General features: G+C 47.5%; 1 protein-coding gene across 1 annotated transcript; it reads left to right on the top strand.

Moving 5' to 3' along the window:
• The first annotated feature begins 8,595 nt into the window (after nt 1–8,595).
• On the top strand, nt 8,596–10,640 carry LOC140216642 (alpha-(1,3)-fucosyltransferase fut-3-like). Its single transcript, XM_072287022.1, has one exon. It carries the CDS (start codon nt 8,835–8,837, stop codon nt 10,377–10,379), a length of 1,545 nt encoding a protein of 514 aa, XP_072143123.1. The 5' UTR covers nt 8,596–8,834; the 3' UTR covers nt 10,380–10,640.
• The last annotated feature ends 5,434 nt before the right edge of the window (nt 10,641–16,074 follow it).

The following is a 16,074-nucleotide window of genomic DNA, read 5'->3' as shown; positions in this document are numbered from 1 at the left end:
CTGTGCACGGCCACGCCAAAGAGATCACATCATTTTCAGTCTTCTGTTATTATTTAGCACTTTTAATTGTAAATCTGAGAATATGTTACATATAAGGCACGCGCTGTCACTGTTTTCATTCATAGCGTTTCCCCGTGGGCTGTCATTCTCAAAGTTCCGAGGAACAACTTTGTCAAGAATGTAAGGCAAGGTATGAGCGCCTTTAGTGGTAGAATGGTGTTTCAATGTAACCCTCGTATATAACATGTGGCACAGCAAGGCGGGGCACATACAGATAACTATATATGTACCAGAATTTTCGCTCATGGATGCGCCGGCGCTGGACGCAGACACCCGTTTTTCTGCGACACGGGGCCGTTAATGTAAACGTTTCTTGTGGTTTTCAAGGTACCTGATGCGTGGGCCATACCAAGGTGCTCGATGGTATAAAGTAATAATCTACTTGGCATATATTTAGTAGCCAGTTCATTTGCTTTAGCTGAGAACCAGTTCCATGAACTTTGACGTTATGATTGCCCAAATTGTGTAAGAATACAACAAGAAATAGGTTTAATTCTCTCTCAATCGCGTCAAAATTGGCCCTTTTACAGTAGGATATAGTCTTAGGTTGTTTCGTGGGTTTGGGACTAGGGGAGATAAGAGTGAAATGAAGGAGGCAATGATCGCTTATGCTAGGTATGATTATTATGCGTGATTCCAGGTACCAGGTCGCGATGATAAAATTACGCCATTGGTATTCGCTATATTACCACACGATCATGTAGGATCAGTTACCAGTTGTGAAAGGGAAAAGCATGTATCTAAATATGCCTTGGCTATTTACGAAACAGGCGATAATGAAGGTGGGAGAGTGTACAACGCAATGTTTGTGAAGTTGAGCTCGCCAAGGACTGCTGTGGGCGTTGAAGGAACGCGGTTGTGTACATGGCAAACATAGCATGAAATTCATTGGTAAGTGAAATGACATAGAGAGAGGGCGGTACAATGTATGTAATATTATGTTATGATGACCAGGGGTACTAATGGATGTTGAAAATGTCTCAAGATTACTAACGACGCTTATTGCAAATGAAGGTAAGTATTTAGACATATCTAGAACCCATCCGCTGTGCGCAGTGCGATCGCACTGTTATAGAGTTAATTATTGAGCACAACGAAAAACTTCGTCGTCACCGACGTAGGGTGGGAACCAAGGGTGCGATCGGAGATCGTTGTTTGGCGCGTTCGTTTGGTTAGCGGCGCGCGCGATTGGCCTACTCCGCGCCGACGTCGCCAGCCGCGGGTCGCGGCCACGTTGTTGGTGTCGTCAAAATGACAACACGTTCCGGTCAATCATCTTCCCACCGAGCACGTCGTCTGCTAGGCGCCGAACGCGACGGAAGTTGGGAAGTTTGGAGCGATTATCGCTCGTTACGAGACCGGCTTTGCATGGTGCGTCTGGTGGATTGGATTGGATGCAAACGGCGGCTTTGGCAGCTGAATAGTACGTTTGGATCCAATCCATAGTTTAATTCGAGAAAATGGCGCTTGGGTTGGGAACTTCGGTTGTTGCGCGGGCGTTGCCCGAGGAGGAAGAATAGCGGGTAAAGGTGCGAAGCGCGTTTGAAAAAATGGCAGGGAGCGAATCCCGGTGTCGCTTTTCTTTCTCGAAACAAATAGTGCGTTGGTTGTACAGAGAAATCAACCCCATCATCGGGGGCCAGTGAGCCGCTGGAAGGTTGTTGCTGCCTCTTGAAAATTGCGCCACTGTTCTCATCATTCCATTCTTTTTTTTTTTCTCGCTGTGCGCGACACCACCTAGAGACGACGTAGAGAAACTAATAGTTATAAATTGTAGTAGTCACACGTGTTACTATTTGAAAACGTGTTTAGGCTTGAGAAGGAAAAAAATACATTTTTTAGATAAAGATTTCACTCATTGGAAGATGAGAAACATTTAGTTTTGTAATATACTGTCGGCAAGCAGACGACAAACCAGGGAAGTAAACTTTCGGGGAGTTCACCGCTTGCTGATTGGCTGCTTTCTCCGCCCCACTCGCAGAAATTTTGCATACTGTCACTGTGTGACGTTGCAGCAACCGAATAGAACGTGTATCGAACAAAAATCTCCGATCACGCCCCAAGTCTCTCTTAAGGAAATAACCTGAAATGGTTATTTCTTTAGAATGTGAATTTGCTGAATACCTTTTCCCATGTGTGGTTAACTATCTTGTTTCCAAACAGGAAACAGGTTTCTTTTTATTTTGACTTCGGTGGTCTTGGTGGAATATGCTTCAGGCACTTTAGAAAGGTGACTGTCCTGGTTTAGGTTCAGACAACCAAGATTCTGGTGGACATCGACATTTTGGTCACTCGGCGTACATTCCGTTTCATGTACAGTACACCTGACCACTGTGCGGTGACGCAGGCGGCAGCAGGAAGCACGACAAGGACAGGACGCGTCGTACGATGTAAATATGGTTTCCTTTGACGCTATCGTGGCCACCAAAGTGGGGCACTAGCATGTTGAATAGCTGCGTAAACAAGAAACGTGATAGCAAGACCGGGACATCTCGCGCAGCAAGACAATTCGATAACAGTGATAAGCCAGTGAACAAATAGTGAACAAGCAAAAAAAATGTTCGCGCGTTAGCATGGGGAGGTAATCTCATCATGGCTCTAAGATAAAAATGCCAAGAAAGGTTTCTTGCGCTGTTTTTGCTGCTAGCATAATGAAACAACTACCCCGACCGCAAGCGCTCCCAAAGGTCATCATAGCCGCGACGTTACAGTAGAGAAGCTGCATCCGTGTCACGTGAAAGCTATCTACACTCTATATCTGCGAAATGTCTACGTACAGCATCCCAGCGCGGACGGGTCAACTTTACTCAAGACATAAGAAAAAAGCAGGAATTGGTCTATGAGGCTTTTTTTCAGCGTAACCTGATAACATATAAATATTTATTACTTTGACTTTGTTATAGAAGAGCCACTGCTAATTTATGTACCTAGTCTAACTAGTTCAGCGGAGAATTATAGACATGCCTTCAGCAGTATTGCTGGCTGCCGGTTATGGCAACAATGCTTTTGTTTTGCTCATATTCGAAAAACTCTGCTTAGCAATCGCTGTCCGCTCTCCCAGACCAATTGCTCAGACCCTTGTTAGCACACAGCCGCTCCAGCAGAGGCGCGCCAGTGTGCGTGCGAGCTCATGACAGCTCATGGCAGCACACTGCCTCCGCTGCGCGACCGATTTGAATGGGACGGGAAAGTGCATCTCATGCCTTCTTTCTCGCTTTGGAGTAAACGGGACCGCAACTCATTGACGTCTCTTACAAATATCGCTGATGTACCACCTGCCAAAACGCGAAATGTGCGCATTTTTTCTGCGTCGCCCGAGTGAGTGAAGTGCGATCACCGCGAAGCGTAAACGAGGCTTAGCGAAAGCTTTCTGGAAAGCATACTATATTCTCGCCGAACGAGGAAAACCGCCATTTTATCGACTTCCGGAATCGTACGGTGCTTACTCTGATTTCGCCAGCTCCCTGTATATTTCATAGCAAGTCGCTTCGCAAGCCGCGAAATCCTACAGCCAGTGGGCGCCGTACGTGCGCTGCGTTTTAAGCCAGATCGACTCACGGTTTTTTTTTGTTTTTGTTTTTTTTTGCTGCCAAAAGAGCATAAGTGCTGCTATCGCGGAACATTTTCACCGCTAGATACGCTCTTCTGTTCGTCATACGCTGCACTGGTATTCTTAGGAGGAGTAATGTGCTGTTGTGTTGCCCGCTATGGATCGCTTATCGACAGCGGCGTTCATATCAACTCGTTGCGCTGCATCTGATGCGAAATTTCTAGTTTTAGCATGCAGAGGCCGTGTAATGGTATTGTGGTGATTTTGCTTTTTTAACTTGTTTCACGAGCCATGAAATCCCACGGTGAGCGATATTAGTAGCACTGTTTCATTACGCATGCCCCTATAATCACGGTCTATATGATCGCGAATCGTTATTGTCACTGAAGTATGCTGGGCATGCTGGTATACGAACTGCGGCGCGCTTGCGAATGCAGTGTAAATGTATAGGTTCCTCCTGATTAATTTGTTCACATTAGCGCATCATGGTGTCAACGTCTCCGCTTTGCTTTTGTTTGCTTGCTTAACAATGACACCCACGTTTTTTTCAGTCCTTTCCCATGGTTATCTCCCTCCTGGCGCACTACATTCTTTGTCGTGGCTTTATTTTGGTCGTTCGGACCTGCCTTACGACATTATTTCTTTCATCTTCGCTTCCCTTCTCCTTATCTTCAACTTGTTTCTATCCATTCCTTTCTAAAAAAACTACCGCCCTTCCACTAGTGAGAAGAGGGGCGCAAGCGAAGCTCGGAATCCAATGCTCTTCGTTGTCGTAACGCCTCGGCTTCGCGCTCCCACACGGTGAGGTCGGCACGTCGGCGACGGGCCCTTGAACGAACGAGTTCCTGGCGCCATCCATAAAACGCCGCATATTGTTCGACCAAACGCGCGGCCCACTCCCACTGCCGTTCCTGCAGTGCAGCCAAGTATTCGTCAGAACGAACCACATGCGGCCTCCCCATCCGAGTGCCGGGCCTGAACTGACGGGAAACTGCGTGCGCGAGGTGAACTATCACGCGATCACGGCCTTTCTCTCCTCCGGAGGTAGGGAATGCCTTTGATTGGCTCCCGAATCACGCTGCGTCTACTTCTTAGTGCATGCAAAACACCGCATTAAAGGCGCATATGCTGAACCGACAGTGGCTCAGTGCTGAAATGCGTTGAAAATATGCCGCTAATATATCCAACGAAAACCTTTTTTCAATTGCATTTTGGCAATCTCCTTGTGAAGCCATGGCCACAAAGCAAGGGCTTCTTTGTTCCATAGTCTGTTAACTGCATCATATGTAAGAAACCTGAAACTATTGAGCCCATCTTCTTGGATTGCCACGACTCCGTTTTCTTGTGGGATGTTCTCAAACACATTCTGAAGAACTGCCGATAGGACCTTTCGGTATTCGGTTCTTACCATGCGCAGAGACAGGAGGGTGTCAGCTGTCTGGATAATACAATAAAGAAATTGCAACAAGAGCGACCCTTCCATAGAGCCCAGCGGCCGAATTGACTGTGGCGCACCAAGCGGATGGTATTAACACCTTCCAGTTTCGGGCGCGCGCGTTTCGAACGCCAGCTGGTACAACCACGCCGGTTCCGCTGATCGGCGCGGCCTTCGTGCGGAATTGCTTTATTATTTAGTAAAAATGATTGCGAACGATCTTTACAAGCCTGCACCGAATCTGTGTCACGTGCACTTTCATAAAGAAAACGAAAGACGTCTTCTGAAGCGATGAAATGTTTATTTTGCTCTTTATAAATGCTCGTTCCGGACTTCTTGGGCATTCATCGAACACTGTGGCACCAGGTAAGCAGCAGTCGTTGCCGTACGAAGCTCCACCGGATGCCATCAGCTGAAAAAAGTAAATTACAAGCATGTACCATTTTGGTATATTGACCTAACAGGAATATTGCGTGTAGAGGCGAAACGTGCGTAAGTGGTGAATGAGCAGCATTACAGATAAATTCACTTTTGCATACATTTCGTATCAAATAGACTCCTCCTAAACAATGCCACAGAATCTGAAGAAGACATCCAATTTTCAAGCATCCCTCCCTTCCCGAGCATTATTTCCTGCACTTTAAGAGCACAAATACACGGGTGACTGCGCGTTTGCAAAACAGCGTGGCCTCAGTCAACGCGATGGTACGCCAGGTACACAGAGGTGGCTACAACACAGGCTCTCAGCCAGACCATGTTACGCTCTCGCAGAATGCCTTCTAGTGGCACTCAAGACAGATTCGTGGGTGCAAAGCCTGTTTTCAGTCGCTCAGAAGACAAATGTCAAGTTCTTGAGCTCCTCGGCGTTGTCTTTTACGCGTCCAGCCGGCGAAAGCAACACACTCCCATGTTATCACTCTCGGCAACGGCACGTCGCGTTTTCGACAAGCGTGATTACCGAAATAAGGTATATGTTGTTGCGGGGCCATAAAAAGCGTCAGAACTTGTCCCAGTAAAATTGAGTACACGCAAAACTAACTCACCACTGCCGGCGTGCTTTTGAAGCGAAAAGCTTCACTACGCTAGTCAACACCGCGCTTCGCGCGAGCCAGCGTATGTCGGAATTGGCTCCGTAAGCGTGTTCGGAGTCGGCGCAGGTGGCCACTGCCGTGCGCTATGCGTCATCGTTTGACGTTCGCCGCAAGCGCGTGTTTATCGCGGAGGCCGCCTATGTAACCGCTTGCCAGAGAATAGGCGTGCCCATTCAACATGGAAGGAGGAGAGTGATACTACCGATGCAGAAGTGCAACTCTTATGGTATATATAACTGATAAGCAATTTGCATAACTACACAAGACACACGTATAGCATAACCATAAGCTAACCAAAGCATATTCATAAGTTAAACCGTAAGAATAACCATAGGCTAAATCATAAAGAATAACCATAAGCTAAACCGTAAGCATATCCATGGGCTAAATCATAACCATAAGCTAAACCGTAAGCATAACCATAGGCTAAATCATAAAGCATAACAATAACCTAAACCATTAGCATCACCGAACCTTTTCGCTTCGAGATATCCAGGCTTAACCTTAGCTAAGCCCCAGCCAATTTTTTTGCTAACAGCTTCACAACCCCAGGCGTGGCGAGCATGCCTCAAAAGCATCCCAAAAAGTTACGAAATTAATTACCATAATTTTTGGGGTCAGAAAATGCGTCACGAGCTTTTCCCACTAAGATTCAGTACACGCGAAACTAACTGCGGCACAAAACCGAGCTGCTTTTCGCAAACTGCGCCACCACGCCGAGCGCGGCCACTGTGCTTGAAAAGTACCCCAAAAAGTAGCGAAATTAGTTACGGCAATGTCTGGGGTCACAGAAAGCGCCAAATCTTGTCCCGGTAAGATTCAATACACGCAAAACTGCGTCACACCGCCGAGCTGCCTTTCGTCACAAAGCCAGGTGCGGTGAGCGTGCCCATAAACTACCAAAACAAGTTATAATAATGCTTGGGCTCATAGAAAGCGTCGCAAACATCTCCCAGTACAAGAAATTAACTCAAATTAACTAGGCATGTACGGCGGAGCTGTTTTTTGACAACTGCGTCACTATATAGGTTCAGTTTTGTGCAGTAAGCCTAAATGTGCTTGAAGTGCTTCGCATACTGTCAAACAATATTCCCCACCTTGCTGTATGAAGTCCAGTAGTGCAGCGGTGTCGTGTCGAAATGCAGACGGAATGCAAGAAAACGACGGGAGCCCGACAAACGGGCTACATCCAAACGAGACGGGCCGCCGAGCGGGCGAGCTTCACATGCGCAACCGGCCTCGTCGCTTCGGTCGCATGTCTGGCAAATGACGCATGCATACGGGGCGGGGCGTCTGGCGTCTGGCTAGCTTGTTGCTAGGTGACCCAAGAAAAATAAGTCGCTAAGTATAAGTTCATTTATACGGAAAACTTCTTAGTTTTGGCGGGAAAGAATAAAAAAAATAATGAAACGTTGTAAGTTCACATTCTTTTTTTTCCGATGCTCGTGTCAACTAACAGAAGGAGTTGACACTATGCGTGACGTGTTTCCTGTTGCCAGTTTTTGCCCGAGTGTCCCCTCTTATTGAATTTCTTTCTCTATGATAATTCTTTTGCGTATGAGCAGCCTGTGGAAAACGCGTATGGATGTCAGGAATTCTCGCTTAGATGAAACGTCTGCGAAGGAACACTTAAGTGAAAGTCTTAGGTACACGCGTGATGCCCTCAAGCACATGATTGAACCGCCAGAGAAGTTTCTGGAGCTTGACAGTTTGGTGTCTGTGATATCCTCTTTGAGGGCCTTTTAAATCAGTACAGCCTCTCCAAATGATTTAACATTATTTTCTGCACCAAGTGACCTGCTTTGTGCGCATTTACGTGGTGTTGTAATGAAAGTAATAAAGAAAAAAAAAAGACAGCGGCTGAGTCGGTTAGCGTGGTGGTCTCCCAACGTGGAGGTCGGTGGTTCGTATACGCAGCCCGACAAGAAATTTTTATTTTCGCGCAGCTTGAGATTTTTCGTACGGTAACATGAACACCGACGCCTACACGAGTGGGGCAATACAAGTTTCGCTAGAAAAATAGGCCGGCATTGTCACCGCTTTGGTGACAATTGACAGCCCGCTCCCTCCCGATTTTGCCTCCCTGTCCATTGCATATGTATGTTCCAAATAGGAATCAAGATGTTGACACGTGTGCTTGTTTATCTTTATCGGGTGACCGCATCTCCCCGTCTAACAAAGATTATCGCTCAACGCAGCGCGCACTTGCATGTATCGAAAGTTTCTCCAATGTTATCCATGGCTCTATACGCTGTCTGTTGTCACCGAACCTTCTGGAAACCTACTGCATGTATGCGCGGCGCAACTTGTAGTACCTTCTGGAAGACACGCGGGCACCAGCGATTACTCTGGAGCAGTCTATGGCTCATGTATGAAAGCCTTGAGCCGCTTATCAGATTTTCGCCGATCGGCGACTGTATTCGCCGCTATCACTGTTCTTTGAGTGTAGCCAGCTTTTAGGGCACCTGTTCGCCCATAAGACGCCAGTTTCTTCATTCACACTTTTGCTGCTTTCTTCACGGTCATTACTACGTGACAATATAATTCCGCCCTCAAGAAGTCCATTATCTAAAGCTTCTAGGCACCTACTTTTCGCCCCTATTTTACGCATGATCCGTGCCGGGGCCACACAGTTTTCTTAGATTTTTTGCAAGTGCTTTTTGTCTTCTACTTCGGTTTGCTCCCAACTTTACAAGCCATGCCTGAAGCGTCTTCACGCAACAAATCACCGTCCCGCCACAGTAGAACGGTGTTCGTACACGAGCGCGTTCCTCAAGGTGACGATGGTGCTGACAGCGAGGATATTTCCATGAGCGATTTACATCGTGGGCCTGCAGCAGCGCAGGCCACCCTGAATGATTGTGCACGTGAGTTGGAGGAGTGGCTAGAGCTGATGCCAATGGGGGACAGGAGACCGGAAGACCACGGTACAACGCCGGGACAATCTTCATCACAGCGGCAGGACTCGCCCGGATCGACGGACAGCTGGACCGTGCTCTTGGTCACCGGACGCACGCGTGATTTTGAGCGGCACATCGCAAAGCATTGGCCAAAGTACACGGTCCTCGCGTCACTTATTGTGTTCATAGGGCTTTTATACCCTGCGCTGACATTCTACAGATCGCTGCGGCAAGCGAACTCGCATGCTGCGCAGCCGACGCGACCATCGAACACTCCAACTTGGCGGCCGTGGCGTGAGCGCAAAGGTGACGACGGGCTTCCCCGGATCTTGCTGTGGAACAAAACCGGATTGGAGAACTGGTGGGTAGTCCAAAAAGTCGCATGCGTTACTGAAGACGAACACACTGTTACGTGCGACATAATCCAAGACCGGCACCAGCTGATGAGCAGTGATGCTGTTGTCTTTCTTGCCGAGCATTTCGAACCCTTGGGAATGCCTCATGTACGCTCACTGTTTCAGTTCTGGGTCTTTTGGGCTAAGAGTCACTCGCTCCCCCGAGGTGTCGGTGCTTATGGAAATAGCTCGAGCTTACTGTCGCATGTTGCCGACACGTTCAACTGGACAATGGCCTACAGAGATGACGCGGACATTGTCATTTCTTACAATACATGGCGCTGCGACTCAGACAACAGTGCAAAGCAGCCAAGTGGCACCGTGATTCCCAAAAAAAGAAAGGACGTCGCCTGGATCGTTGGTAAATGCGAGCAGCACCGCTTCTTCGAACAAGTATTATGGAGCCGTGAACAGCAGAATTCCATACAAAGTAGCTCGGATGACATGATCGGCATAACACTGTTTCCAGCCTGTGGGAAGGATAAGTGCTCGTCGCCACGGGAGTGCATCCCACGTATCGCCAAAGACTACCACTTCGTCGTAGTGTCATTGAAGTCCGACTGCTTCCAGAGCGCCTACGAACTCATATACGACGCCTTCAAATACAGCGTGGTTCCCGTCGTGTTGGCACCATCGAACGCTACTCTGCAGGTTCCTGAAAAGTCAGTAGTAATATCGTCGGACCTGCAGAAGCCGGGCGAGCTTGCTGCGCATCTGCGTGACCTCCTGAAGGAGAGTACCTCGTACGAGAGCTACTTTGCCTGGAAGCAGAACTGCTCCTTGACTCGTTCCGAGGGCGAACTATGTCCTCTGTGCCGTGCGCTATGGGCAACGCCCCCAAACTACAGACACCGTCACCCAGATGTTCAAGAATGGTGGTCTAAGGGCTTGGAGTGTGTAAACGAGTCTTTGTATGGCCTTGACAAGTGGTTCGCGCCGCAGCTTTGAAGCCGCTTGACGTGCAAGAACTCGAGCTGCGATGCGAAGGGCCGTGTTACTTGCGTATTACACGCCGTAGGATACTCAGCAGACTAATATTGCGTTGCACTTAACTGCACTGCAAATGTGGTTGACGACTTCATTGCATGAGTATATATTTTATCTCCCGTATTTGACGAGCACCGTAATCTGTTGAGCAGCATTACTGTATTTGTTGCTCGGTCTGTTTTATGAGTTTTAGGAATACAATCTGTTTTTCAATTCGAGAAATTGCTTGTCTTATTGCGCGCGTAGAAGCAAAGGCACCTACCCCAATTTGTGCAGGTTTAGACTAAACATCTGAAACACGCACTGTGCTTTTTGTGATAGAAAGCACTGACACAGCGAAGCTGTTTATGCGGACCGTGAGCCGTCGTGGTCGGACATCGCTAAAAGGGGTACACGTGACCCAGCGGGAGAGGAAAAGGAGAGCTCAAGAGGGTGATAACAACAGGGGACCCCTTTGCCCCTACGAAAATGCTATTTTATATTGACACGTGGATTTCTTTATCTTTTCGGGTGAGTGCTTTTCACTGTCTAACAAATGTTATCGCTCAGCGCGGGACGCGCCCGCATGTATCGGAAGTTTCTCGAATGTCAACGAGGGTTCTATTTGTTACCGACGCTAGTGTAATCTGATTCATGAACGACGCGAATTGTGTAGAACTTTCTGGAAGACACGCGGGCACCATCGTTTACTCTGGAAACTTCTTTGACTGGTGTATAAAAGCCGACGAGCTTTACCGGCAGACCAGGTTTCGTCGATCGCTGACAGTGTTCACCGCTATTGTTCTTTAAGTGTAGCCTGTTCTTGTGGGCACAGGTTCTCCCAATAAAAGTTTCGTTACTCATGGTGTTGCTACTACTACGTTTGCCAATCTTATGCGGTTCTCACACGGTGCATTTTCGGTGAGCGAGCCAGATCGACATCGAATTTAACGACAATTGATTCCACCCTACCGCGAAAGAAACAGATGTTATGCTGGCGGCTTGCAGCCAACGAACACGCACTGTTCGTTGGCGATTAAAACCCAGCGATTAAAATGCTATACTAGGAGGGCGTGGCTAACGGCAACACGTCAAGCGTCAAACCAACCAATCGTCAAAACGATTGCAGCGCCCGCATCTCCAGCGGTGGGCCTTGCGCCCAATATACTCAGCTTTGGATTAGTGGTTCCGCACATGCCACCCCAGCTACAAGTGTACACGAGTATTGCGTACTCCTGAGGAAGAAGCTTCCTACCGCGAACGTCGGCGAGAGTTCGCTCCTGAATGGGCTTGTCGATGTAGAGCCGACCCTGAGCTCCGTGCCAGAGATGCCGAGTTTAAACGGCAGTTACTCAAGTACTAAAGCGCCAAACAGACGATACAAGAATAGACACGGACGGCCGTGTATCTATAGATAGATAGATAGATTCAAAACGGCTGAAGTAGACAATGCTAATCGCATTACAACTATGGATGGTTAACGTCGCAGAAAGGAGCAGTGCAGGAAAACATAAACAAATGTCATTATGAAAGCATTCTGAACCAAATGTGTGTAGTCTGTCTGGCCGTTTAGTACTTCAGTAACATGCACCAACTAGCCCAACAAAAAGTCCTGCTTAAACGACAGTACCGGGAGGCCGATACGAGAGTGCGCGCCCGATACGCGGGAACACATCGGCATAGCCGGCAGGCCGTTTCCAAGCTGTACGCCTGAGACACAGAAGCACATCGGCGGTGTCGGAATAAAGAACCCCACAGATAGGTAGAAAGACTGCCTGCGACGTTTGACTTGCATGGTGTAACACTAGGTGACTCTAACATAGCTGTGCTGTTGGACCATCCTCACGGACTAGGAGGGGTGGTGATTCCGTTAGAGTAGCTTTCTCATTTCTCCACAAAATATTTATATTTACGCAACTGTTCTAGGCAGCTCACGTAAGTCACCCACTTCATAGGTGTAAATGCAGCGAACTGAAGATGAACTGGGCATAATCTGCCCTTTCACTCTTGCAAACAAATCCCATTTTTATTTGCACTGACCATAAGACAAATGCCGAATACGGATGACATGGCAGACTAACCTATTTGTTCCTTTGTTACAATTATTTATTGGCCGCACGGAGCATTTATGGGGCAGTTGTCCTCGTCAAGCTGCTCAGTTTCCTTTGCTCGTGCTATCCTTCTATAAATGTATTGCTTTGAAATTTCGCTTTAGAAATGGATACTGTATATATGTGCGTTATCTATGCATGACTCTGTATCTTGCATCACAAACGTACTCTCCGCCTCCGCTGAACTATTTCTTCAACGGAATTTTTCTAGTGCTCCCATCCTCCTGGTTGCTAGCACTAATACAAAACGCGTTGTGTCTACGAAATTGGATAAGAAACAAATAGCTGAGGAGTGGTCCTTAATCAAGCGAAAGGTGGTAGCGTTGCAGAGGAGAAGCAGACGACAAGAAAGGAATGAAGCTGTGTGGCAGTCAATCAAGATTGCAAAAACGAGTGGTGCATTGTTTGATTGTTAGTTTGTGTTGGACACTTAGATTGCTTCCATTGGCTGCCGACTTGTGCACTTGTCTCGAGCAGATGTAATGCTACGCAGGTGTCGCACTATGCTCTATCGTTTCAGTCATGGTGTGAGTCTTCATCAGGCGCGCCTGTGGTGCTTTTAGGTCACAAAACTCGTGCCATCGTGGATTAGTAAAGTGCTGAAAAAAATTATGGGGTTCCTACGTGCCAAACCCACGATCTGATTATGAGGCACGCCGTTATGGGGGACTACACAATAATTTGGACCACCTGGAGTTCTTTAACGTTTTCACTTCATTTCATTTATTGAAGCCTTAAAGACCCGGAGGTATTACTTAAGGCGGGGGCAAACAATGCATGAGGAACTCTTCATCGTGCACCTATATCTAAGTACACATGTGTTTTCGCATTTCATCCCCATCGAAATGCGGCTTCCGTGGCCGGGATCCGATCCCGCCACCTTGCGCTTAGCAGCCCAACACTGTAGCCACTAAGCAACCACGGTGAATAGCAAAGTGATGAACTGTTTCGTTCTTGGATAATGACGCTGCTAGCTATGGCAAAAGAAAAAAGAATGTCCTCTTTGTGCTTCCAAGAAGGCAATGGTTGTTCAACAGGTGAAGCGCAAATGTTTCTAAGAGCTGCTCCCAAGTTCCTAAAAGCAGCTGCGAAAGAAATAAGCAGAACGTTTGATTTGTGTTCAGAATGCTTTCATAATGTCATTTGTTTTTTTCCCTGCAGTGCTCCTTTCTGCGACGTTAACCATCGATAGTTATAGTGCGAATAGCATTGTCTACTTCAGCCGTTTTGAGACTTCCTATCTATCTATCTATCTATCTATCTATCTATCTATCTATCTATCTATCTATCTATCTATCTATCTATCTATCTATCTATCTATCTATCTATCTATCTATCTATCTATCTATCTATCCTCTTAGGACTACCCAGTGGCCCACGTTGTCTACCTGGTTGGGTCACTAGGCATCTGCTCCTAGTCGTGATGCATCGTGGCTGTTCCATTGTCGTCATTCTACCTTCGTGATATCTTACTCTCATCATGCTGTCGCCATCACGTTTTCTATCATGACTAAGTAGCCGAAGCTGTCTAATTGCTTGGGCAACTAGCTATAGACTTATGGTCGTGTTGCCTTCGTGGCTGTTCCATTGTCGTCATTCTACCTTCGTGATATCTTACTCTCATCATGCTGTCGTCATCACGCTTTCTATCATGACTAAGAAGCCGAAGCTGTCTAATTGCTTGGGCAACTAGGTATGGACTTATGGTCGTGTTGCCTTCGTGGTCGTTTCATAGCCGTGATTCTAGCTTTGTCATCCGACACTCGTCATGCCGTCGTCGTGATACCATCGTCTTCATGCATTCATTACCACTCCGCCGTAGGGACGCCGTCGTGGTCGTTCAGTGGGGAGTGTGGACAGGCTGTGTGCGTCACAGTGAAACCAAATCAAGCAGAAAATGGAAAACTTGACCCAAGCTCACAGATAAGCATATACTGCAGTGATTTTGAGCTGATATGTGCTGAAAGCTGACATATCCTTCCACTCTATGAAGAAGGATGACAAGGGAAGCTGTGTATGTGGGCCCCTTAATCGCGAATTGCACGTCCGCCGTGGGTCGGCCCGGCATTGCACTATCTTCGAGATCGGCCCACGTATGGCGAGTGCTTAACGCCTGCTTCACGCCTGCTTCACCCTCGCCGCGGGTCGGACCGGCACTGCACTATCTTCGGATCCCACGTATGGGGAGTGTTTAACGGCAGCGCTCCGCCGCGGTCGGGCCGGCATTGCCCTATCTTCGGGATCGGCCCATCTATGGGGAATGCTTGACGACTTTTTCACCTCCGCCGTGGCTCGGCCTGACATTGTACTATCTTAGGAATCGGCCCACGTATGCGGAGTGCTTAACGCCTGCATCACCTCCACCGCGGGTCGGGCCGGTATAGCACTATCTTCGGGTGCGGCCCACGTATGGGGAATGCTTAACGTCTGCTTCACCTCCGCCGTAGGTCGGCCCGACATTGCACTAATTTCAGGATTGGCCCACGTATGCGGAATGCCTAACGCCTCCTTCACCTCCGCCGCGGGTCGGGCCGGTATTGCACTGTCTCCGGGATCGGCCCAAGTATTGGGAGTTTCTTGCTTACAGCGACACGAAAATTTCTTCGAATGATAGCGGTAACAGATTCGCTGTAAATTCGCGTACAGCTCATACGACATAATGAGGTGGGTCTCATCTGTATTTTTTTCTTATTTAAGAAAGGCAAGCAGTGCTGGAACTGGGTCAGGTGCCACCCAGTGGGAATTTTACAAACGACTTCACACGTTCCTGGGAAGCAGGCCAGTAAATGTCCGAAGCTTAGTGAAAGAGAGCTTTTAGGTGCAAGATTTATTTATTTTGGTTGTATGCAAGCATTTAAAATGGACTTAAAACATATAAATTTGTTCTTGAATAGATAGGTTTGTCGTGGAAGGCAGGTGGCATCAAACTTTAGATATTTTCTTGTTACTAAAACTTTGTCGCACGAACGTGAAGTATTGTTGTGTTCCAGAGTACTACAAATGCGCAAATAAATAAACTCATAAGCGTCAAAATCTGCAACTTCATTATCATTGGTTAACATTTCCAACATAGCAGATGGCAGAATACTTGTTGCTTTCTTGGAGTTATGAAAATAGGTCGAGCTAGATTTAGCTTGTTATGTTACAAAATAATACCAGCTTAGCACGTATGCTCTAGGACACAGCAAAACTCTTTCGGAGAAAACGCCAATTATTCTATGAAATTGTGGTACGTCTGAAATTTGTTTGCATGTTATGTGTAACAACTGCACTCACTCTGGAACCCAATAATAATCACTTAGATGCAACATTAAGTAACCTTTTCTTTTCCTTTTCTGAAGCTGGAAATGGCATAATGGCTGCCAGAAGGTGCAGAGGTTATAGCTTCAGAACCAACATCCACAGCGCCCAGACGCACAGACACGGGAATTTGGCGGCGTCCTCCAGCCTGTCCTCGACCAACCAGGCATTGAGTCAACAGGCATCGATCGGCGAGGCGTCAACCAGGGAGGCGTCGAACAGCCAGGCTTCAACTCCTGCTGCCACAGCCGAGCAAGCACAGACTC

Source organism: Dermacentor andersoni, chromosome 3 (assembly GCF_023375885.2).
Source record: "Dermacentor andersoni chromosome 3, qqDerAnde1_hic_scaffold, whole genome shotgun sequence".
Classification (NCBI taxonomy): Eukaryota; Metazoa; Arthropoda; class Arachnida; order Ixodida; family Ixodidae; genus Dermacentor; species Dermacentor andersoni.
This window is presented reverse-complemented; position numbering and strand designations above follow the sequence as displayed.

Bases quoted from the DNA above. Each gene is read 5' to 3' on its own strand.
- LOC140216642 (XM_072287022.1), top strand. From the start codon at position 8,835: ATGCCTGAAGCGTCTTCACGCAACAAATCACCGTCCCGCCACAGTAGA.